General features: G+C 43.9%; 1 protein-coding gene across 2 annotated transcripts in view; it reads left to right on the top strand.

The window, feature by feature from the left end:
• Nucleotides 1-26,620, top strand: part of SPTBN5 (spectrin beta, non-erythrocytic 5) — a 325,418-nt gene that overhangs the window by 245,166 nt on the left and 53,632 nt on the right. For both annotated transcript variants that reach the window (XM_085863420.1, XM_085863413.1), the window contains 6 exons: nt 2,041-2,245; nt 8,108-8,302; nt 13,978-14,133; nt 14,233-14,450; nt 16,491-16,680; nt 16,877-17,053. In XM_085863420.1, the coding sequence (XP_085719546.1) occupies nt 2,041-2,245; nt 8,108-8,302; nt 13,978-14,133; nt 14,233-14,450; nt 16,491-16,680; nt 16,877-17,053 (1,141 nt within the window). The remainder of the gene's footprint in view (nt 1-2,040; nt 2,246-8,107; nt 8,303-13,977; nt 14,134-14,232; nt 14,451-16,490; nt 16,681-16,876; nt 17,054-26,620) is intronic.

The raw sequence follows: 26,620 nt of genomic DNA, 5'->3' as shown, positions 1-26,620 counted from the left end.
TGTTCGGATCTTGACAGAGGATTCCAAAGTGATGGCCCCCTGGGCCAATGACTTTGAGCGGCTGCAACAGGCTGATCCACCAGCTGTTGAGCTGGATGTCGGAGGTGTTACTGTCCCTATTGCTATCCCTACAATGAATGTGATCCACCTTCGTGTGTGAAAACACAGACTGCGGTGAACCGGTTGAAACGGGGTAAAGCTCCAGGGATCTGTGGCATCCATGCTGAACTTCTCAAGGCTGGTGGAAATGCTGTACTCATGTCGTTGCAAGCAGTTCTATGCTCTGCCTGGAACACAGGCATCATCCCAACTGACTGGAAGAGGGGCCTTGTTGTCCCACTCTGGAAAGGCAAGAGTGATCGTCAGGACTGCAACAACTACCAAGGGGTGACGCTTTTCTCAGTGCCGGGGCAAGATCGTTGTTCGGATAATTCTTCATAGGGTTTGCCACCATCTGCTTGAGCACCAGCACCTGGAGCAGTCAGGCTTTACACCAAATAAGTCGATGATTGACGGTATTCTTGCTCTCCGGGTCCTCACCGAACGCATACAAGAGTTCCGACAGGGGCTGTTTGCAGCCTTTGTTGATCTCTGTATAGCGTTGCATTCAGTGAATCGGGATGCCCTCTGCAGGATTCTCGGTCTTTGTTTGGTGTCACCAAAGTTGATCGATCTGAATTCTGAACTATACTCTGGTACAGAGTGCACTGTGCGGTGTAGTGGTTCCATCTCCCACTTAGTTCCAGTTGTTGCTGGAGTTTGTCAGGGGTGTGTATTGTTCACCACACTCTTCAGCACTTGGATAGACTGGATTTTGGGGAAGATGTCAGAGGGATCAAGCTGCAGTGCATCGCTTGGGAAGGTTAAGATCTCTGACCTTGATTTCGCAGATGAAACAGTTATCCTGGTGGAAACACTGGATGTTCTTGTAGTGGCCCTCCAGGCACTGAATGAGGAATCGGAGCCGCTGGGACGATGGGTTTCCTGGATCAAAATAAAGATCCAGGCTTTCAATGACATATTGGATGCTGCTATCTTGTCTGCACCTCTGTGTGGTGAGGATGCTGAGGTCATGGAGAGATTCGCTTCCCTTGGCAATGATATCCATGTCTCCGCAGGTTGTGAGCCAGACGTCAATAGACGCCTAGGTCGGGCTTGGGGAGTCATGGTTTCACTGTATCACGGAGTGTGGCACTGTTAGTACCTATGCAAGAGGACGAAAGTCTGAGTCTTCAGGTCCTTGGTGCTTCCAGTTTTGCTCTTCGGTTGTGAGACTTGGACAAAGGATCTGAGATGAAGACTTAGCTCCTTCGGTTCCAGGTCTCTTCAGGGAATCCTTGGCTATCGCTCTTTCTGTCCAATGAGCGGTTGCTGAGAGAAACTCAAATGAGAATTGTTACCTGTATAGTTTGTGAGTATCATCTGCAGCTCCATGGACACGTGGCTCGATTTCCTGTCGCTGATCCTACTCACCAGATTCTCTCAACGAGGGAGCCTCATGAGTGGAGAAGGCCAATGGGACTACCATGTTCTTCGTGGTTGCAGCAGGTTGAACGGCATCTCAAGGAGATGGGGATTGGTCAGGCATCTGTGTGGGGGATGGCCAGACAGAGGCCACTGGAATACTGACAGAAAGTGGATGCAGTGATGCACTGCTCCGGCACATGCTCCCATACCTACAGAATGTTGACATTTAAGGACTCTGGGATTGTGGTGTCACTGAAAGTGAGGGTCACTTGTTGGGATCCTTCTCTTGTGGGAGATAGGTATTACATCTTTAAGACCTGTATTGGCAGCAGACAGCATATGGATGGAATGCATTCACATGCGTCACACGTCATATTGTTTATTTGCAAGAAAGGTGCATTTTTTTTGATGAACACTTTGTGCACCTGCACATGCCCTTCATATTATGGCATCACCACGATATAACTAACTACTGCTTGCTTAAAAAGTTTAACAAGCTGAATAAGTTTGTGATTAATTGACCAAAAATTATGTTCACCTATTGTGATTCTCATGTTCCCATTAACCCTGCAGCACTGAGATGCGCTCGTGCTTGATCAGGGTAAGCAAAGAGCTTGATAAGCTGCAGCATGCTGTAGAAGAGCGCCGGAAAAGTCTGCGCAGTGCTGGACAAATCTTTGAGTTTCAGCGTGAAGTCGAGGAAATGCGAGCCTGGATTACTCAGCGAAGGAAAGTTGCACGGTCAGATGACTTTGGGAAGGACCTCGAGGATGTAGAGGTGAGAGTAATGGAGCAGTTACAAGTCTCGAGCTCTTGAGCATAAATGACTGCTAACACGGGAAAAATATGAGAGAGAGTGCTACAGTGCCTTCAGAAAGTCTGTTTCTGGTGTATGTTTCCCCCCCCCCCACCCCCATCCCTCCCTTACCTCAAATGGCCACATAGCTCACACTGCATGTGAAAAGGCTGAATACTTAAACTCCGTGTCTGCTATTAAATGTTGTGTCCCAAACCCATCGCTTTCTGTACCCACCTTACCCAGTCAGACCCAGCTGTTCCTGGACTCTGTGTCCTTTTCTCCTGACAAGATGGAGAGTTTGCTGTCAAACCTCGACTCAGATTCTGCAACCGGTCCAGACGGCATCAGCCCATGTGTCCTAAAAACCTGCTCTGCTGCTCTTGCTCACCCTCTCTCTGTTCTATTCACCCTTTCATTTGCTCAAGGTCATCTGCCTTCTGCTTGGAAATCAGCAAACATTACCGCTCTGCATAAAAAAAGGTGCAAAAACAGATTCCTGCAACTACAGACCAATCAGCCTTCTCCCAGTCATCAGCAAGGTTATGGAATCTATCATCGCTTGAGACATTAAATCCTTCCTCTTCTCCAATGGCTTGATTTCTGATCATCAATTTGGTTTCAGACTAGGTCTCTCGACCCTGGATATGCTGCTTCTGCTCTCCCAACAATGGATGGAGGTCCTCAATGTCGGACATGAAATCAGAGCCATCTCCCGAGACTTGGGTGGTCCAAACTGTTACAGTAAAAAATGATGTTGGTCAAATTATTTCTCCACATACCTTATTTTTGTCCACTCGGGTTAACTTACACATGTGTGGAATTTGAGCTCGATTTGTGGATATTTGGAGGTCACCCCAAGCATGTCCATATATATATATATATATATATATATATATATATATATATATATATATATATATATATATATATATATATATATATATATATATATATGTTTGCCAAATAGTTACACGTTTTGCCTCATGATCACAGGGAACTCTTTGAATCGCACTGTTAGGAAAACTAACCCTAACCCTAACAAAGGAAAAGATGGTCCAGAACCTACAGCGTCCACAGTTACCTGACTGTCCTCGTCGGCTACAGATCAAGGATAAAGGGGAACACCTCAAGTTGGAGGACCTTGTGACAAAAATGACCAGTTCCTTCTTTGATGTTTTGATAGAAGGTGGAATAGCAACCTCTCAAACATTCTTGAAGAAACCTCCTGGTCAGTGGACAGATGATCCATTGTACAATGACCTATGTGCTCGGTCCTTTCAGCTCAAAGTAGTGAATGGGGCATCAGCCTAATTAAAAAATATAATGAAACATTAACCAAGGATGAGGACAATTCCTGCTTAGACTGGTATCAAACCACCATAAGATGATCCCGACTCCAACTAAGGCAGCAGTACAATCATAAATTGTTACGTCACAAACATTTGTATCATATCATATGTGGGATCCCTGATTTCAGAATAAAATGGGGTGACCCCTAAATATTGTTTTCTTGAAGAAAAATTTTGTGTGCTCTTTAGTTATTTATGAAGGCATAAAAATAGCCTTGTGGAGAGAGGAAATGTGTTCATTATTTTTTCTGGACCACCCGGCCTAGACATACTGCTTGCCTTCGATATGGTCTGGCACCCTGCCCTGCTCACGAAACTCTCTTCATTTTGTATCCAACGACATCTCCACTCATGGCTCGGAGACTTCCTCTCCTGTCACAGCCAACATGTGGCCCTTAATGGAGATCTCTCATCCCCTCTTCCTGTCCAGGCTGGAGTTCCTCAAGGCAATGTTCTGGGCCCTGTTCTTTTTCTAGTTTTCATGAATGATCTCTCTGACTCTCTGGAAAATGCTCCATCTCTTTGCTGATGACTATCCCCTCTTCCGTAACATGTCAGCCTTCAGATCGGCAAGCAGCAGCCTCTTCACTCTCTGCAGATCTGGATAAAATCACAAGCTGGTCCAACACGTGGAACATGTCTTTCAATCCTGACAAATCTCACACTCCAACTGTGTCTCTCTGAAAGGAATGTCTGGAAAAAAAACCCCATATACTTTCTCAACAATCCGCTTGATGAAGTCCTTTCATTGAAGCTTCTGGGTCTCACTATCTGCCATGATCTTTCATGGGAAAGCCACATTTCCAAGCCTGCCTCCAAAGCCAGTTGCCGACTGGGCATCCTCTGTCTTACAAAGTCCTTCCTTGGCACACCTGAGCTCCTGACCACGTACAAAACTTTCATCCACAGCCTGATGGAGTACTGCTCTCCCCTCTGGGCTGGTGCTCCCGCCTCCCACCTTTCTTGGCTTCACGCTGTGGAAAGCAAGGCACTTCGGATCATTGGTATCTCCTGCGATGAGGCTGAGTCATTGGGTCACACACTCTCTCAATGCAGGCAGCTCGGTGGTCTTTCTCTCTTCTACCCTCTCCTTTCTGGCCTCGCCCCTTGCTCTGTCTGTGAAATGTCCCCCCTCATATTTCCACAGGGCGCTCAAGGTCCACCAGCAACCCCCTTCTGGTAAAACTACCAAAATGAAGAATCACTGTTCACCATCACTCTTTCATTCCTCTTTTTTCCTGCCATTGGAACAAACTCCCACACTCTCTTCAATCCCACTCTTCCCTCCAGGTCTTCAAAACAGCTGTTCCTCACCATCTCTTATCTTCCCCCATCAAAAACCACAATTTTGTTTTTCTACCCCTGATAATCCACCGCAAACCCACCTCCTTCAAATTCCCTGCTTTCCTTCCTGAAAAGTCATGTCGTGTAAGGACCTGAAAGTCCCTGTCGTGTCCATCTTGTATTCCCCATGTTCCCCGCCCCACCCCTCTCCCTTCCACAGATCTCCTAATATCTCTGTTCCCCACTGTTTTGTCCTTCCTTCTCCCGCCCCTCTTGTCTCCTGCCCCTCTTGTACGTTCTGTGTGTTAGCTCTCATACGAGCCTCGACATGATCAAAAATAAATAAATAAATAAAAATATAAATAAAATAAAATAAAATAAAATAAAAAACACCCCTCGACTTTTGTTTCATTTTGTTATGTTGCAGCCTGAATTTATAATGGATTAAATTTCAATCTTTTGTCACCTCTCCACACAAAATACCCCATAATGACAAAGTAAAAACATGTTTTTAGAACTTTTTTCAAAAATAATGAAAAATGAGAAGTTGAAATGTCTTGCATGAATAAGTATTCAACCCATGTGCTATGACACTTCAAATTGAGCTCAGGTCCATCCTATTTCCTTTGTTCGTCCTTGAGATGTCTCGACAACTTGAATGGAGCCCACCTTTGGCCAATTCAGTTGATTGGACATGATTTAGAAAGAAGCACCTTTCTACATAAGGTCCCACAGTTGACAGTGCATGCCAGAGCAGAAACGACAATAAAGTACAAGGAACTGTCCATGGAACTCCGAGATAGAATTGTGAGGAGGCAGAGATCTGGGGAAGGGTATAAAACGATATCTAGTGTTGAAAGTTCCCAAGAGCACAGTGAGCACCATCATTAGGAAATTGAAAACACATATGGAATTACCCAGACCCTTCTCGAGCTTGCCATCTGACCAAACTGAGCAACTGAGTAAGAAGAACCTTGGTCAGGGAGGTGACCAAGAACCCAATTACCACTCCGACAGAACAACAGACTTGGCTGAGATGAGAGAACCTGCCAGTGGGACAACAATCTCTGCAGAACTTCACAAATCAAGGGTTTAAAGGAGAGTGGCCAGACAAAAGCCACTTCTAAGAAAAAGGCACATGACAGCACACCTGGAGTGAAAGACTCTGAGAGCATGAGGCAAAATATTCTGTGGTCAGCATCATGCTATGGGGATGCTTTTCAGCGGCAGGGACTGGGAGACTTGTAAGGAGAGAGGGATTAATGAATGGAGCCAAATACAGGCAAATCCTTGAGGAGAACCTGCTTCAGAGTGCAAAAGACCTTCGACTGCGGTGAAGATTTACGTTCCAACAGGACAATAAACCAATGTCACCCGCAGGGTGACCCGTATCTTGCCAAAAGGTGACCACGTGTCACTTCTTTAAGGTCACACTGAGGTGAACAGAGCTGCTATCCACCAAGAGCGACTCCTTGAGGAATATCTGCCTACGAGAGATTCCGATGAGAATCGTTCTACAGAGTAACCATGAAAAATATGCGTTTGCCTCATAATGTCACCAAATGACATCATAATGTCCCAAGCTTGACGTATCTAGAAAGCACTCATCGAGGTGTTCAATTTGAGGTACTACACGATATGGTTCCTAAAACTTGAAAATTTGACCTTGGGGTCAAATATGTTTGACCTTACGCGTTAACCATGAAGGTCAAGGCCAATCGCCACCAAAAATTAATCAGCTGAGCGCCAGACCATGAACTATATTCCCATGAAGTTTGAAGACAATCCGATCAAAATTGCTCAAAAAAAATAAGGGTTTCGTCGACTCCCCTGATTTGCGACAAAGTGACCTTGACCTTTGACCTTGACCTTCAAAATTTATGCGCTGAAAGGGACCTCTATAGGCCTCTGATATGCGAAGTTACAAAAATTTCCAATGATAACTGTGCTCTGCAGAGTGATTTATACGTGATTACAGACAAAAAAAAAAAAAAACATATGAAGGTCAAGGCCAATCGCCACCAAAAATTAATCAGCTGAGCGCCAGACCATAAACTATATTCCCATGAAGTTTGAAGACGATCCGATCAAAATTGCTCAAAAAATAAGGGTTTCGTCGACTCCCCTGATTTGCGACAAAGTGACCTTGACCTTTGACCTTGACCTTCAAAATTTTATGCGCTGAAAGGGACCTCTATAGGCCTCTGATCTGCGAAGTTACAAAAATTTCCAATGATAACTGTGCTCTGCAGAATTTTTTATACGTGATAACAGACAAACAAAAAAAAACATACAGGCTGACTAACATATCTTGCAAAAACTTCGTTTTGGCAAGATAATAATCCCAAGCATACAGCCAAAGCAACACTGGAATGGCTACAGAACAAGAACGTAAAAGTGCTTGAGTGGCCCAACCAAAGCTCAGACTTGAATACCATTGACAATCTGTGGAAAGACTTGAAGATTGGTGTTCACCGACACTCCCCATCCAATTTGACAGAGCTTGAGAAAATCTGCAAGGAGGAATTCGAGGAAATCCCCAAATCCAGATGTGCAAAGCTGATACAGACATACCCAAGAAGACTCGAAGCTGTAATCGCTGCCAAAAGCGCTTCTACAAAGTGTGGACTCGGGGTGTTGAAAACTTATTGATGCAAGACATTTCAGCTTTTCATTTTTTATCTATTTGTAAAAAATTCTCAAAACATGTTTTCACTTTGTCATAATGGGGTATTTTATGTAGATCGATGACAAAAAATTTAAATTTAATCCATTATAAAATTCAGGTTGTAACACAACAAAATGTAACAAAAGTCAAGGGATGTGAATACTTTCTGAGAGCACTGTAATTGACAATGAAGGTTATGTTATGGATAAATATATTTAATATGTCAGAAGGCAACAAAATTGGTTTTCACATCAATCAGTTTCCATTGCATTGAGCAGATTGCAAATTAAATAACTGTGCTCCTTTAATTATTGCCCTACTTGAGGTTTTAACAATGGTTTTAAGCTTAACTGAAATCAATTGCTTGAAATAAAATGGCATTTAGCTGATTCAAACAATATATTGATTCTCATGTGATTGGTATAACTGAACTGATGTTCCCATCAAATAATTTGGTTTATTGGAGGGGTTTCCCCCCCCCCCCTTAAAATCTACAGTGTACATACACCCTTTCCTAAATATGTTGTTTTCTGCAACCAGATACTCCATGAACGCTTTGCAGAGTTTAAGCAGGAGGTTGAGGGACCGGGCATGGCACGAATGGCAGCACTAGGAGAGCTCGGCACAACTGTAATGGGACTACGAGGAAGAGGCAGGATGCCTGTGCACGAACAGCTGCAGCGCACAACACGCCTCTGGGGAAAACTCCAGAAGGACATGGCTCAGAGGGACCAGGTTTGAGGCCTTATGTTTGCATGACTTTACATTAACTGTTGATTTGTTAATAATGCTACTCATTTTTTGGAAATGAAAATGATTGGTTACAAGCCTTTGAGGAAAGTAACAGCTTCACATTACAATAGTTGTTACTTGTTTTCATATCCTTGAAAATGCAAGAGCATTTGCTCATTTTTTGAAGTGTTAATGTAATGGTAAACAAGAAATGAGAAAAAAAAAAGTTTTATAAAAAGAAAAACAATGGATATATAAGGTCTGCATTCTTCAGAAAACTTTCCTACTTGGCTGATGATCTGATGCGGATGATCCACCATTTTCATAATGCCAGTTAGTATCTGCTGCCCAGATTTAGGACGATGCATTAAATTATCTATAGCAATAAAACGTATATTGAGACATTATGAGGATGTCACACTGAATAATAAAAGCTCACAGGAATAGAGTTGTATTTTAATAGTATGTTAGACTCGTAGTGGAGCTGCCACACACACCTGGACATTCAGACGATTACACAAGACACAACACAGGCCTGTCAGACGTGACAAGCACAGCTTGGGGGAAGTGCCGTCACTTCCCGGAGCACTCTGGTACCAGTGACGCCTCGACAATGGCACCACCATTGTCACTGCACTCAAGGGGAATTCCTAAGAAGGAATTTCCTCTTCCCCATGGACACAAACCTAAAGCTGAATGTCAAACAAGGATTCAAAAAGTGGAGAGAGAGAGAGAGAGAGAGAGAGAGAGAGAGAGAGAGAGAGAGAGGAGACACGCAAGAGAGAGAGAGAGAGAGAGAGAGAGAGAGAGAGAGAGAGAGAGAGAGAGAGAGAGAGAGAGAGAGAGAGAGAGAGAGAGGAGGAAGCATGTGGAAGGGGGTTAATGGGGGTAGAAAAGATCATGGTGTACCACAAAGAAATTAAATTTGTGGAACCTCTTTCTCACATTCTGATCACATGTAGCAATTCCTGTGGCTATCCTGAAGTGGATGTTTAGCCCAGATGCTGAAGAGACACTTCCTTTTTCTTTTCTTTCAAAAAAAAAATGTTTTTGCCATGTGTTGAAGATGTATACACTGTTATCTCTGGGAGTGATTGATTACAATTGACTTGGATGAGGATGTTGGCAAACAAAGTGGTATCTTGAAGTTGTATTAAATGAAAGAGAGGGCAATCACAGAAGGGGACACACTGAAGTGGCCAGCTCACCTTTGAGTTGCTCCAAACGCCAACATCTGAACAGCTCTGCTCCTCTCCACTTCAGCAACTTCAATGAAATATTAAAAGTGAAGCAATAATCACCATAAAAAAGATTATCTATGTTTAATAATAAATGTCAGTGTGTATCTCCTCCATAACTCCAAAACTGTGAAACCAAGTAGTGACCTAAAACTTTGCATGCACACTAAGGGAACTTCAAGAGAGTGCATGAATGAAAATTGGGTGTTTGGGTAAATTTAAACACCCCTTTTGAAGATAATTAATGGCTTACCTTCATGAAAGCCTTATCCTTGGTCAGCCCAACTTCACCTCGCAGGGGTGTTAGCCACCATTTTGATTTGGCCTCTTAAAATGCCTTGCCTTGGAAACACAATCTATTCTCACAGACTAACTCAAGTGTGTAATCGAAATATGATTTTGGATTTGAGGATTGCATCTGGTGGATTAAATAAGGGTCAAAATCTGGAGTGAAATATGAAAATGTAAATATCCTACTGGGCCCATTCGTCTATTGGACCAAATTTCATTGGTCTTCATGGCCTTGTAGCATAAACGCATGCTGTGCTGCTTGAGCATTATCTTGCCTTTCACCAGGCCCAGATGTGCTTGGGCCAGGGTGGGGATTATATGTTTGTTATTATTGCCATATCATACAAGTATTCTCATTGTTGTTAATATTATTAGTTTAAATTAATATATGCTTTTTTTTTTACAATGTTATCATTGTTTTATTTATTTTTTAATTAGAATGCCATGCCGTGGAAGGAAGTATTAAGATGCTCCATACACCTTAACTTGGCGTGTGTTTGCGTTTAAAACATGGGAATTCTTCTAGATTCTTTGTAATTAATTAGCCTAATCAACTCAGGAGGTCATGATGATCAATTTGGTGTCACACTTCAAATCGGAAAGCTCCAGTAGAACTCCACAAAAAAAACACACACACACTTCGTCTGTTTATAGTAGACTAGCAGGGATACCTGTGCTCCGCACAGGAATCCCGTGGATGACTGCGGGTCTGAAGGAGTATATGTCACAGTTAATTGTAAAATTGTAGAGGCTGCCACCATTATTATTTTTTTCATCACCACTATAATATTATATTTTCCCCGCCATGTTTTATATGCAGAAGATTCGAGTTCAAAAATGTTAAGATTTATTGCCGCATCAGATAAAAAACCATAATGCCTCAACAATGTGAGGCTGGTTTCATGTCATCATTTGTGACTTAATTAATTCTCATTCTCTAGCAAATTCCGTTGGTCCCATGTCAATCGGCTGAACTTGAAAAATTAACGTTACGCAATCAGGTGATGACGTCATAATTTGGAAACCGGGAAGTCAGAAGTCATTGTCTTCAATTGACTGTAGCATTATTTTTTCATTCGATTGCAAATGGTGTTGGCCCCATGTCAATCGGCTGAACTTGAAAAATTAATGTTACGAAATCAGGTGATGACGTTATAATTCGGAAACCGCAAGTCGGAAGTACAATTCTTTTACATCGGGACACTCCCGGGTACATGTTCTGTCAGTATGTGAAGTTTGGTGAGGATCAGTCCAGTACTTTTCGCGTGCATAGGTCACAGACAAACACACACACAGACACACAGACAGACACACTTTCAACTTTATATATATTGATTACCGAGACCTGTAACTCAGCATATAAGCGTATTTATTTAAGGAAAGCTATGCTTCAACTTCTCCATAGTTACACAGGAACATGTGAAATTGTCAAAGCATTAAACCGAACTTTCTCTACTGTTCCGACAGTTATATCGAGTGAAGAAAAGATTAAGGAATTTGCCCGAAGTGTAACTTCATTGACTGCAATGAAAATAATTTTATAGCAGGAGAAAGCTCCTGCGGTGCGGCTTTGGTTCTCCTTGAGGAAATCCCAGAGTTTGGAAGGCAAAATAAATTAGAGGATTAGAGTGAGTAAAGCAAAGTACGAGTTCACGAGAGAATTGGAAAATGTTTTCAGTGGCTCCACAAAGCAATGTATCCCCCACTCCATGGCAGGATGGCCGAGTGGTATGCACACTCACTCTAAGCTGTCTAGCCTGGATTTGAATCTCAACGCAGCTATAAACTGTCATTCTGGCTGATTAATCAATCTGCATGCCGTCCCTCAGATGGACGTTAAACTGGGAATCGGATCATCTGCTGGAATTAGTTGGTGGACATTAAAGATCCCTTTGCAGTGTCCTTCGCAAAGAATAGGGGAGCTATCCCTGGTATCCTGGCCAAAATCCAAATTCCTGCTCTAACCTACAGGGGCACTGCATCAGCAACACTGCCACACCCTCAGTCAATGATGCTACTCGCAACCTTGTGCTGCACAGAAAAAAAAGATGATGATCAGAGAACCTATGCATGGTATGTTATTGAAATAAAAATTTTAATTAATTTATTTGAAAAATTTCCAAGTCAGTTGCGAAAATTTAAAAACAAGCGATTTTGATCCGCATACATCGATAGTTGTTTTGAGAGTGCCATCCGATTGTCTGATAACAAAACCGATTTTGAATATCTTTTTCACGTGGTCAACTATATGTGGGCTGCTCTGGAGTTCGAACACCAAACGATTCACATGTTCTGGTCCTTGATGGAAAGGCATTCAATATTGTCGACCCAAAAGCATGACAATGATATGTTCAGTTTTGTTGATATTTCTGTTCAATATTTTGCAGCCTGATAAATAAAATGTTTGTTTCTCAATATGTGCTAAACTGTGGTAGTCCAATATATGTACATTAGATCCCAGGAAAAGTGGGGTACCTCTGTGGGAGGATGGAGGGAAGGGTGGGAAGAAGGACCCAGCATTGCCTGGCAATGCTGGCTGGGTACCTTTGCTAATATAGTAAAATTACAAAAGCAATTTTTTGGTCAGACAGGTTTCATCTGGCCTCATGTTTCTCATACATTTGTAATTATGACAGTAGATAGCAATGATGATAAATATCATGAGAACACTGAGAAGCAGACCTTCAACAGCATTACATGTCCCACACACCATCCACCGACTTTACTGTCATATGGTGAGAATAAAGCCTTCTACAACTTCGGTGTTCATTTGCAAGTGATGTAGAGGTACAACCTCAACTTGTGAAACTCCAGCGAGCATAATATGCCGTCCATATAATTTTTTCCATAACGAAATAATGGTCACCATGTTCAAATGTAGCTTTTTGCTTCCTATAACCTGAAGGCTAGCCCACAGCAGTCACAATGCCACACCACGTAAAACGGATTTTATAAGTTGTGAGCTGTGCTGTGCCAGTATCTACGTTCCCCAATTGGAATAAAGCAATGAATATATTAAAAGCACGCCGGTGTTAAGATAAAATATTCGGATTTATTCTTAGAAACACCTTCCTTTGGGTTCAAACAACATTTTCAGAAAATATAACCGACATGGGGAAGTAGTGATCTTTCCTCCACATCATCAACACATCATCAGCACACTTAGCAAGTGATGTGTCACATTGAAGGGAAACAAAGCTCAAACGGGAAAAACAGAATTACTAAATCCAATCATTTAAAAACAATTTGCTTTCTGCGCTTCCATGAAAAAAAAAAATGCGAAGTTAAACAGGAAATATGACGTCGTGAATTTCCCAGTGATTTTGGTTGGAGAAGCTATGTTTTCTTTTGTTTTGTTTTTTTGTCCTTTGGGGATTCACAAAATACTGGGAAATTCAATGAAGTTGCATTTACTGGTCATTCATGTGATGATATGAAGTGAAAAATTTAATAAAGGTCAAATCTAATAATTCTCAGCAATACCCAGCTTCGATCGTTGGATTAACAAAACAAAAAAAGTTTTTATTTCCCAGAATCTTTGGACGGATCATTAGAATCATAAGTGGACCAGCATGCTTCGAGTTTGAAAATGAGACATACATCTGTAAAATATAATGGGTCAATTAAAATTAACCATTTTTTTTTTATATCGGGAAGTTGATATGCCTGGTGTTGGCTTAATGGTTTGGGTGGTGGGCTTGGGATCCAAGGATCCTGAGTTCAAATCCCATTTGGCTGTTCAATTAATACCAGGTGGGGTTGGCTCTGCCTGTCATCCTTCTGAGGTTGGCAAAATAAGTGCCAGCTTGCTGGTATCCTGTGTCGGAGTGGTGACCCGTCCAGGATTGTACCCAATAGCTCAGGAGACTGCGAAGGCAGCACCAATGCTCTGCACAGAGCATGGTCCCAATGGATGGATGGATGGATGGATGGAAGTTGATAGATTTTGGAGAAAAACATTTTTTTTCTAAATATTAGCTGCTTCACTCTATGATGCGCCTTTTATCCTTTGTACCTGAAAAATCTTTTGTGGTAATCTATGAGATCGGTGTTTTCTAACCTTGGGCTCATGTCGTCATTTGAAATTATTCCACAGTACAATTGTAATGTTCGTTTTATCTCTGCCCTGCCATGTATGTATTTTTGTAGAACTTACAGGTGGCTCGGGAGGTGCATTCATTTTGCCAACAGGCTGAAGAGCTGACAGATGCACTGCACCAGCACCAAGTTTCCATGACTGGAGGGGAAGTGCCACCCGACCTCAATGGCATCGTACTCGCTTGGCGGCGACATGCCAGCTCACAGGTACCATGACACGCAGATGCATTCGACCCACATTTGCTTGTTTTAATCTTATGATGACACTTGAACAAAACTGAATGCCCATGCCTCTTTCTTTCTCAGCGTGACCTGGAAGTGGCTGGAGAAAAGGTCAAGCGTTTGGCCAGAGAGGCGATGAGGTTATCTCAGGCCCACCCAAAAGTCTCTGAACCACTACAACAGCAATTTTATACTGTGGAACAGGAATGGGAGAAGATACAGCGCATGGCAGAGGAGAGTGCAACAAACTTGCGTCACAACGAAGAGTTTCTTCAGTTCATGGCAGAGCTTCATGAGTTGGAGTGAGTGAAAAACGTCGGCACATTTGTGCAAAATCACATTTTTCAATTGTTGCTTAACAGTCAATCACACCTTGATGAACACGTGTTTCAGCTCAAATGAAAATATCGACTCGGCATTTGTGAAATGAGTGTGACGAGATATCAAGGTCCTCGTGTTCAGTGAATTTCCAATTATGGGAAGTTGACATGAAATTTTTGATTATTCAAACCATTAAGCATCGGCCATTATTGTGGGCCAATGCTTTGTGATTTGAATAATCAAATTAATGTGAGATGTGAGAGGAATGGGAAAATAGGAAGGGGTGTGGAAATCTGGGTGAAAAACAATAAGGCATTGCGAGGAAGGGATGGCATAAAGGAAGGAAATGATGTGGAGGATTCTGTGTAGTCCTGGCTCTGGGGGAGGGAGGGGGTGGGGTGGGGGGGAATCTGTGCATGCGTGCTGAGCAATCTGGGGCAGATTATGTAATTTTGAAAACTGTGTATTAATTGGAATTCTACGAGGCATTTTCTGACTGGGGGGGATGAGAGAAGTACAGTGGATGTAGTATATCTAGACTTTCAAAAAGCATGTGGCAAGGTGCCACAAAGAAGGCTGTTGGCTAAGATGTGAGCTCAGTTACCACCTGAGGTGTACAGCAGCAAGATTTAAAACTAATTGGATTGGAAAATGACTCATTCATAACAAGCAAAAAGTAGCTGTGAATGACAGGATGTCTGTCTGGGAGGTTGTGAGTTGTGAGATACTTCAGAGACCAGTTATAGAACCGTTACGACTGTATTCATAATTTACATCAATGATTTGGACAGTGTGGTTAAGAGTAGGCTTTCCAAATTTGCCAATGGCACTATGCTTGGAGGTAACGTAGACAGCAAGGAAGGAAAGTCTCGATACTTTCATGGATTCGACAAAAGATTGGCAGATGCAGTTTAACATGAGGAGATGTCAGGTCCTGGGGATGGGGATGGATAATGATATAGGGACTACATCATGCAATGGACAGCTTTGGAGCATGTGACACAAGAGAAGGATCTGCGGGTGGTAATAGATGTTAGGGTAGGTAGGCAGCTCAGTGCCAGGAATTAGTGCATAGGAATTTAGTGAGGCCTCATCTAGAATGTTATGTTCAATTTTGGTCACCACATCTAAGGAAGGACATAGCTGCAGTAGAGAGGGTTTAGTTTAGTGTGGAGCAGCTAGATTGATTCTGGGGCTAACTAGACTCAGCGATGAGGAGCGACTGAAAGAGATGGTACTTTATTAGATCAATACATCGTAGTTACATTTCAAGTGCATTTTCTCATCGCTGAATTGACATCTGCTCTCCCATCTGGTTTTGGTCTCTTTTGGCTCCCCATTTCAAGGTCTGTTAGCTGTATGACCTACCTGTGTGTATCTGGCCTACAATCTGCTGACCATTGACTGCAATGCCCAAAGTCTGTGCAAAAACACCTTGCCTTGTCTCATTTCAAACTTGGCGATCACTCTTATAACGTCATATCCTGAGAAACTACTTTGCCCAACCATTTTATTCATGGTATCAGAGAGAGGTTGTCAGTCTTGATAGTATTACAACACAAAGTTTACATGATCATTTATTTTCCCATGCAGTTAGTTTCCTTGAAAAGACAAACCCAGCAGCATGGCCTCAGACACAGTCATTGAAGTGCGGTTGGGATCAGGTGAATTGATGATGGTTAGGAGAAGAATGACCTCGTTTTTTGTGAGCATAATATAGAAATCGATGATGAATATAAATTATGCTGCAAGTAATGGTGAATTTGATACATTTCCTTGAAGAAAGTTATGCATTTGTGAAATGGGGGTTTTATCCATAGAATGGCTTGATCTGTTTTTCATTCCTGTCTCTTCTGTTACTTGATGATGCTGGAAATCCTCTTCTTGTGTTGATTTGTTATTTGTTTGCCAATATCCTTGTAACTTGTACAAAAGTATACTGTTCTCTTGTCCTGCATTTAAAAAGAAAGGAAAGGAAGTTATCTTGTGAAGTTATGGGTAAATTTGTGTTCTTTGTGCAGAGCCTGGTGTAGCCGAGTGGACGGGGTGATTCGAGGTGAGGATCACCCCAAAGATATGCATGCTGCCGAGCTGGCGAGGCGTAGACACGAAGTGATGCGTCCAGAGCTGGAGAGGCGTCTTGAAAGGCTGCACACACTCCAAGAGTCCGCGAAACGATACGTAAAGAGTGGGCACCCACACGCTGAAGAGGTAAAAGCAAACAGTGGGAAAGTAGTAAGGACAATAAAGGTCTAAAGCACATTATACAGTGAGGAAATCACAATCAAAACAGAAAACTATAAGAAGAAAATTTTTTTAAGTACCATTACTGCAAAACAGTAAACAAAAGATTGTTACCACAATGACATCACCTGAGTTTGAGTGAGTGATGCCGTATGCTCTACAGATGTCCTATGAGTGTTTGGATGTGGAAGGCATGCTGAAGAATGTGGCTGAACGCTGGGAAAATAGCAGGGAGCATTTGGGTGATGTAGCAGCCAAACTACAGACGCAGCGTGCCCTGGAACTGGTTGAAGCCTGGATGGAAGCCCGAGAAGGCCTACTGACCCAGGACAACTATGGAGTAACTTGCATAAATCTTAATGCATTGGGCTGTTAGGAGATAGGGGGGGAATAGTATTTTTGAGTGTGATATGTTTCATAATCTTCCTTGCAGAATGTGCAATTATGCAGAAATTGATACCTTAGAAATTTATTCTTTCTTTGAGGATTCTCCAAGGTTAAATATGGAGATTTAATTGGGAAATATAACTTATAATTGTTAGGAATTAATTGTTTTGGCTAGTTTTTGGAGCTTTTTGTTTTTCATTATGCGATCCTGTTTTTGTGTCTTTACGTACATTGCTGCACTCAGTAAGAGGGCAGATGGTCTGTGATAATGATAAAGATAAGTTAAGTACTGTCGTTTTATTGTTAGTATCATTGCCATGAGTAAAACTCTACAGACATTATTGGGACTTAAAAATTCGAAGTGCAATGACAAACACTTGTGTTGTTCGAACTGGTTAAGTTTCTTAAATCTTGGGGATAATGCATATGCAGCTGCATCCGAGAAAGCAGGTGGGCAGTGTATCTGATTCCCTCTCACCACGAAGGATGTCCAGCCATGGGTCCATCAACACGGTCTTGAGCGATATAGCGATAACAACGTGGTTAAAAACTGGAAATGAGAACAAAAAGCCAGACCGTGGAATGGCTGGTGATTTAAAGCTGACAAGAGAAGTTGATCTGATATAAAAGTCAGTGTTGAAGCATAGACAGACATACTGAGATGAGATCAAGCTGGATATGAGCAGATTGGGGAGAGGGAAACAAAATATGAAAGAGACTGTGGCAAAAAGTATGGACAGAGACTTGAGCCCAAGGCAAGGAAACCACTAAATTCATCTTGAGTAAGGGGCATAAGTGAGTGGTACTGGGATGAAATCCAGGCTTGACTCAGCACTATGAGCAGCCTTTCTGCAATACTGTGACTGCTCACAGCAAATCTGTACTTTCACGTGCTGCACCATTTGTTTCCTGGTAGCCAGAATTTTGATGCATCATTTTGGAGATTGTGTGTAGTTTTTAACCTCGATTTTAATCTGTCTTGGAGGCAGGGCACATCCTTGAAACAGTTGTTACCACCACATAAATTCACCTGCACCCGGGGTGAAATGCCAGCATAAACCTACCTGCTGACTTCCACCCAGCCTCCAACAGGCTGGAGGGTATTCTCCCTCATGTGTTCCTGGTATTTCTCACCCTCACTGATGTGGAGATTATTTTTGCGCCCATAAAGAGAATGATGGCAGGGACTTCAGAAAAATCTGTGGCAAGGATAAAAAGGCTGACAAGGAAAGGTTTTAAATGTTTTTTGTTTTGTTGAATGTTTAAGAATTTCACTCTGTGCAGAGAATGAATGTAGGAATCAAAGGTTTAACAGATTTAGAAACTGTACTTGGATAAAGTAAAATGCGCTGTCAACATAGGTAAAAGCTGATTTCGTAAACAATAGGTAAACGATCGAACCAGCCATGTCAGGAATGTATGTAAAACCGTGGGTGTAGTTTATAATAAATAGGCTCACTTTTGAGAAGTTGGATGGTTGAAAGTAAAATTGGGGATCAACACTGCTGGGCTGGATGAACAGCTCAGTTTCCTGCTCACAATTCACTGCAGCGAAAGTTCCTTTGGAACTTAGGAAATGAAGCCAGATAGCTGAAACAGTCAACTGGACGCTCGTTTCTGTGTGATGCCCAGGATTTATGATTGCTCATTCTTGAATTCCTTTGCCATTTTCATATATATATATATATATATATATATATATATATATATATATATATATATATATATATATATATATATATATATATATATATATATATATATATATATATATATACACACACATTGAGCCTGGTGTTGGCGCAGTGGTAAGGGCAGTGGCTTGGGACCCAACAGGTCCTGAGTTCAATCCCCGTTGGGACACTGAATTAATATATGTATGTATATATATATATATATATATATATATATATATATATATATATATATATATATATATAATGTATATATATATATATATATATAAATATATATAAACCAAGTCGAAAACACCAGGGGGTTGACTCAGCCTGCCATCCTTCCGAGGTCGGCGAAATGAGCACCAGTTGTACTGGGCCCGGTGTATGCCCCGGTTAGAATAGGTGTACCATATCCCTGTGTGTCGTAAGAGGCGACCAGGGTTGCGTCAGGAAGGGCATCCGGCGTAAAAACCTATGCCAAATCATTATGCGGACAACAAAACGAATTTCCATACCGGATCGGTCGAGGCCCGGGTTACCAACGACCGCCACCGGTACCGGTGGTCAGCAGGGTACCAGTGGAAATTGTGCTACTGCTGGGCGAAGGAGGAGAAGGAGACGGGGAAGGCGAGTCTGGAGGCAGTGGGAGAGGGGGAAGGGTAGAAGTGTGGAGGTGAGAGTTGGAACTCTGAATGTTGGGACGATGACTGGCAAAGGGCGAGAGTTGGCTGATATGATGGAGAGAAGAAAGGTGGACATACTGTGTGTACAAGAGACCAAGTGGATGGGGAGTAAGGCGAGGAGCATTGGAGGTGGTTTCAAACTGTTCTACCATGGTGTGGATGGGAGGAGAAATGGTGTCGGGATAATCCTAAAGGAAGATCATGTCAAGAGGGTATTGGAGGTGAGGAGGGTGTCTGACCGAGTGATGAGTGTGAAGTTGGAAATTGAAGGGGTGATGATGAATGTCATCAGTGCATATGCCCCACATATGGGGTGTGAGATGGAGTATAAAGAAGATTTCTGGAGTGAGTTAGATGAAGTGGTGGAGAGTGTATCCAAGGATGAAAGAGTGGTGATTGGAGCAGATTTCAATGGACATGTTGGGGAAGGGAATAAAGAGGATGAGGAGGTGATGGGGAGGTACGGTCTCAACAAGAGAAATGTGGAAGGGCAAATGGTGGTAGAGTTTGCAAAAAGAATGGAAATGGCAGTGGTAAACACGTATTTCAAGAAGAAGGAGGAACACAGGGTGACATACAAGAGTGGAGGAAAGTGCACACAGGTGGATTACATCTTAAGTAGGAGATGCAACCTGAAAGAGATTAGTGACTGTAAGGTTGTGGCAGGGGAGAGTGTAGCTCGACAGCATCGATTGGTGGTCTGTAGGATGACTTTCGAGGTGAGGTTGAGGAAGAGAGTGAGGGCTGAACCAAGGACCAGATGGTGGAAGCTGAAGGAGGAAGACTGTTGCGTGAAATTTAGGGAGGAGGTGAGACAGGCGCTGGATGGTGGTAAAGATGGGTGGGATGATTGGGCAACGACAGCAGAAGTTGTGAGGGAGATAGCTCGGAAGGTACTTGGTGTGACATCTGGACAGAGGAAGGAAGATAAGGAGACTTGGTGGTGGAATGAGGAAGTACAGGAAAGTATAAGGAAGAAGGGGTTGGCTAAAAAGAAGTGGGATAGTCAGAGAGATGAAGAAAGTCGGCAGGAGTACAAGGAGTGGCGTCGAAAAGCAAAGAGAGAGGTGGCAAAGGCCAAGGAAAAGGCATATGACGAGCTGTATGAGAAGTTGGATACAAAAGAAGGGGAAAAGGATTTATACTGATTGGCAAGACAGAGGGACCGAGCTGGGAAGGATGTGCTGCAGGTTCGGGTGATAAAGGACGCAAATGGGAATGTGCTGACGAGCGAGGAGAGTGTGTTGAGAAGGTGGATGGAGTACTTTGAGGAGCTGATGAATGAAGAAAATGAGAGAGAATTTTGGAAGAGGTGGAGATAGTGAATCTGGAAGTGGGGTGGATCAGTAAGGATGAAGTGAGGACTGCTATGAAGAAGATGAAAAGTGGAAAGGTGGTTGGCCCAGATGGTATACCAGTGGAGGCATGGAAGTGCTTAGGAGAGATGGCAGTGGGGTTGTTAACCAGATTGTTTAATAAAGTCTTGGAAAGTGAGAGGATGCCGGAGGAGTGGAGATTAAGTGTACTGATTCCGATTTTCAAGAACAAGGGTGATGTGCAGAGCTGTGGAAATTACAGAGGGATAAAGTTGTTAAGCCACACCATGAAGGTGTGGGAAAGAGTAGTGGAAGCTAGGTTGAGAGGAGAGGTGATGATCTGTGAGCAGCAATATGGGTTTATGCCAGGAAAGAGCACCACTGATGCAATGTTTGCTTTGAGAATGTTGATGGAGAAGTATAGGGAAGGCCAGAAGGAGTTACATTGTGTGTTTGTGGATTTAGAGAAAGCTTATGATAGGGTGCCAAGAGAGGAGTTGTGGCATTGTATGAGGAAGTCGGGAGTGGTGGAGAAGTATGTGAGGATCGTGCAGGATATGTATGAGGACAGTGTGACAGCGGTGAGGTGTGCGGTAGGAATGACGGACCGGTTTAAGGTAAAAGTGGGATTGCACCAAGGATCGACTCTGAGCCCTTTCCTGTTTGCAATGGTGATGGACAGGTTGACGGACGAGATCAGACTGGAGTCTCCATGGACCATGATGTTCGCGGATGACATCATGATCTGTAGGGAGAGTAGGGAGCAGGCTGAATCGAGCCTTGAGAGGTGGAGGTACGCACTGGAGAGAAGGGGAATGTTAGTCAGTAGGAGTAAGACGGAGTACATGTGCGTAAATGAGAGGGAGGGTGGTGGTATGGTGCGGTTGCAAGGAGTTGAGGTGGGGAAGGTGGATTGGTTTAAATACTTGGGATCAACTGTCCAAAGTAATGGAGAGTGTGGGAGAGAAGTGAAAAAGAGAGTGCAGGCAGGATGGAGTGGGTGGAGAAGAGTTGCAGGAGTGATTTGTGACAGAAGGGTAGCTGCAAGAGTGAAGGGGAAAGTATATAAGACGGTAGTGAGACCAGCTATGTTGTATGGTTTGGAGGCGGTGGCGCTAACAATAAGACAGGAAGCGGAGCTGGAGGTGGCAGAGTTAAAGATGCTGCGATTCTCGTTGGGAGTGACGAGGATGGATAGGATAAGAAATGAGTGTATTAGAGGGACAGCGCAGGTAGGACGGTTTGGAGACAAAGTGAGAGGTGAGATTGAGATGGTTTGGACATGTGCACAGGAGGGAAACGGAGTATATCGGGAGAAGGATGTTGAAGATGGAGCCGCCAGGCAGGAGGAGAAGAGGAAGGCCAAAGAAGAGGTTCATGGATGCGGTGAGGGCGGACATGCGGGTGGTTGGAGTGTCAATGGAAGATGTGGAGGATAGAGCAAAATGGAGACAGTTGGTCCACTGTGGCGACCCCTAGCGGGAGCAAGCCGAAAGAGGAAGAAGAAGATATATATATATATATATATATATATATATATATATATATATATATATACATATATATATATACACACACACACACACACACACACACACACACACACACACACACACACACACACACACACACACACACACACACACACACACACACACACACACACACACACACACACTGGCGCAGTGGCGTGCGCCTGTAATCCGGCTACTCGGAAGCTTGGGTTGGAGGATCGCTTGAGGACAGGTTCTCTGCGCTGGGCCGCGCTATGAGAGGGTGTAGGGCAGCCCGGAATCATGGCGAAACCCAATCCTTATCCCTGTGTCGTAAGAGGCGACCAGGGTTGCGTTAGGAAGGGCATCCGGCGTAAAACCTGTGCCAAATCAGTATGCGGATCATAATGGATGATCTGCTGTGGCGACCTCGACCGGGAGCAGCCGAAAGGAGAACAACATGTATATATATAATTATATATATATATATATATATATATATATATATATATATATATATATATATATATGTGTGTATACATACAAATATACATACATACAGTATATATAGACACCGATGAGCCAAAACATTATGACCACCTGCCTAATATCCTGTTGGTCCTCCGTGTGCCGCCAAAACAGCGCCGACCCGCTGAGGCATGGACTCTACAAGACCCCTGAAGGTGTCCTGTGGTATCTGGCACCAAAACATCAGCAACAGATCCTTCAAGTCCTGTCAGTTGCGAGGTGAAGCCGCCGTGGATTGGACTTGTCAGTCCAGAACATCGCACAGATGCTCAATCGGATTGAGATCTTGAGAATTTGGAGGCTAGGTCAACACCGTGAACACTTCATCATGTTCCTCAAGTTTCTCAAACCATTCCCAATCAATGTGTGCAGTGTGGCAGGACACATTATCCTGCTGAAAGAGGCCACTGCCATCAGGGAATACTATTGCCATGAAGGAGTACACCTGGTCTGCAAGGATGTTTAGAAAGGTGACACGTGTCAAATTGACATCCACATGAATGGCTGGACCCAGGGTTTCCCAGCAGAACATTGCCCAGAGTGTCACACTCCCTACACCGGCTTGTCGTCTTCCCACAGTGCATCCTGGTGCCATCACTTCCCTAGGTAAATGGCGCACACGTCCACGGCCATCCGCGTGATCTAAAAGAAAACGGGACTCATTGGACCAGACGATCTTCTTCCACTGCTCCAAGATCCAGTTCCGATGCTAGTGTGCCCATTGTAGGCGTTTTCGGCGGTGGACAGCGGTCATCATGGGCACTCTGACCGGACTGTGGCTACGCACCCCCATACACAGCAGGGTGCGATGCACTGCGGATTGTGACACATTTCTTCCGTGACCACCATTAAAGTTTTTTTTGTGACTTGTGCCACAGTAGACCTATTGTCGGTTCGGACCAGATGGGATAGTCTTTGTTGCCCTCGCGCATCGATGAGCCTTGGGTGCCCAACACCCTGTCACCGGTTGTGGTTTGTCCCTCCTCGGACCACTGTCGGTAAGTACTCACCACTGCTGACCGGGAGCACCCCACAAGCTTTGCCGTTTCACAGATGCTCTGACCCAGTCATGTGGCCATAACAATTTGGCTCTTGTCAAAGTCGCTCAGGTCTTTACTCCTGCCCATTTCTCCTGCATTCAACACATCAACTTCAAGAACTGACTGTTCACTTGCTGCCTAATATATCCCACCGTTGACAGGTGCCATTGAAACAAGATATTCAATGTTATTCACTTCACCTGTCAGTGGTCATAATGTTTTGGCTCATCAGTGTGTATATATATTTATTTGTTTCAAGTGTGAGAGAGTTGGGAAGACCTCGACCCGACCTTGACCGGGTCTCTCGTAGGGTCCTGTCTGCAGCCCTGATCCCTGTCTCGGACTCCGCTCTACTTGACCCGGGCTCCTTCGCAGACACGGTCTCCATGCGGGTGGCCATGGACCGAGCCGCACGACCATTGCCAGGTGCCGCACCACAGAGCATGGTGGTATACCATGCTCTGGTATATATATATATAAATATATATATATATATGTATATTTATACAGCATCGATATATATGCATATATATATATATATTTATACAATATAAATATATTTATATATGTATATTGTTGTGGGCCAGAGACTGGTGGCAAGAGCAACCGCTCGGTGGGGGAAGTTACGTCGTCTCCCACCAGACTCCCGGAATTGTAGGCTGTCGCTCATGGATAATTCCGTGAGGCGGCGGGTCGCTTAACCGACCATGGATGCCAATACCTCCACCGCGTAGCGTAGGGTCTTCTTGTCTAGAACCGATTTACCTAATTAACCTCGCGGTGTCGTCTACCAGGGAACCACGCCCTCTGTACGCCTTGCCCGATCCGGATCACTCTACCAACTACCAACCACCTTTCCGGATCAGATGCAGCCGAATGGAACTACCAAGGACGTACTGGCTAGAATGAACAGAATATCGGGAATAAAGACCCGGCTAAAACTCAGATCCGAACCATGCTGGACCAATGAAGGAAAAGACGAAAACGAACTGTGAACATTTCTACAATCATTTATTTACAATAAAGCGAGGAAAAATATGTGGCACAGGAAACAGGTTTATTGGGGATGTTATGCATTGGAAGATGAGAGAAAGATGTAGTGCGACAATTTTACAGCAACTTACAAGAGACACAGAGCAGACTTGTCGCGAGAATAAAACAGGCAAGATTTACAATGATCAAATAAAAACACATGCAATTCTACTATAAGATGGTGCCACACACTCAGACGCACACTCAGAGGAAAATAAACCCAGATGTATGGCAAAGGACCTTTTGCAGCCAGAGAGGGAGGTGAGCTGAGATCGCAGTTCTTTCGGGTACCTGAACGTTGGAGGAATGGGATGCTCTGTGGTGCGGCACCTGGCAATGGTCGTGCGGCTCGGTCCACGTCCACCCGCATGGAGACCGTGTCTGCAAAGGAGCCCGGGTCAAGTAGAGCGGAGTCCGAGATGGGGATCAGGGCTGCAGACAGGACCCTACGAGAGACCCGGTCAAGGTCGGGTCAAGGTCTTCCCAGCTCTCTCACACTTGAAACAAACGACCACCAAAGAGCACAACCACTCCACGACCTTCCTCCTTTCTTTCGCTATCAGCCGACGAACTGTCTCACTCCAATGCTCCGCTCAACACGACTCACTTTCCAGTTCACCAGACCACTCTGAACGAATCGTGTTGTAATTTATAGATCTCCCTCAGTGGGGTGGGGCCTTGGTGAAGCCGACGTCACTGTTCGCCATGATTGGATGGGGCTTTCATGGGGCCGCCCTTTCTGGGTGAGATTTCGGCCATACCCGGAAGTCCGCCCACTCTGCGTGTCCGGACTCGCCAACAAAAGGTACTACACAAAGATTCTGCCTCGGAAAGCGAGTCGCCAGTTTGGCGAGAAGGCGAACACGTGCTTGTTCAGCCCATGCGAGAGTAGCAAGTGAGATGAAGGTGCGAGCAGGCAGAGGGTACCGTGGGTCGTCGTGAATGGGATATAATGATTTATTAATCTCACTAAAAAAACATCGCAATGCATCCCAGTGTCTTCCCACTACACACAAGAAGGGGTTCTATCTGCACATATACTTAATGGAATAACTGATTTCGAGACAACTTTATGTTTGTATGCATACGGTTCCTAGAACCGTAACCTTATATACAGTATATATATAAATATATACATACACACACACGTAAGTCAGGTCAGGTGTGGGAGCATGCGCCGGAGCAGTGCATTGCTGTGTCCACTTTCTGCCGATACTCCAGGAACCTCCGTTTGACCACCCCCCAGGCAAATGCCTGGCCTATCTCCATCTTCTTGAGATGCTGATCAACCTGCTGCAACCACAAGACACTTGGTCGGCCCATTGGCCTCCACTCATGAGGCTCCCTCGCTGAGAGAATCTGGTGAGCAGGATCATAGTCAGGAAAATGAGCCACATGTTCATACAGCCGTAGCTAACGCCCATGGGAAATGCAGGTAACAAATGTCATTTGAGTCTCTCTCAGCAACCGCTCGTTGGACACAAAGTCCGACCAGCGATAGCCAAGGATTCACCGAAGAGACCTGGTACCAAAGGAATTAAGTCGCCGTCTCCGATCTCTGGTCATAGTCCAAGTCTCACATCCATAGAGCAAGACTGGAAGCACCAAGTACATGAAGATTCGGACTTTCATTCTCCCGCACAGGTACCGGCAGCGCTGGAAACTTGGACGCAGCTATAAACTGTCGTCCCAGTGTTTCACAGGCAGGGTGATTCATCAACGCATGTGCCATCCCTCGGATGGATGTTA

Source organism: Eptatretus burgeri, chromosome 2, assembly GCF_056783735.1.
Source record: "Eptatretus burgeri isolate ZD-2024b chromosome 2, Ebu_testis_v1, whole genome shotgun sequence".
NCBI classification, from domain to species: domain Eukaryota; kingdom Metazoa; phylum Chordata; class Myxini; order Myxiniformes; family Myxinidae; genus Eptatretus; species Eptatretus burgeri.
Note: the sequence above shows the minus strand (reverse complement) of the source record. Positions and strands in the feature narration are given on the sequence as shown.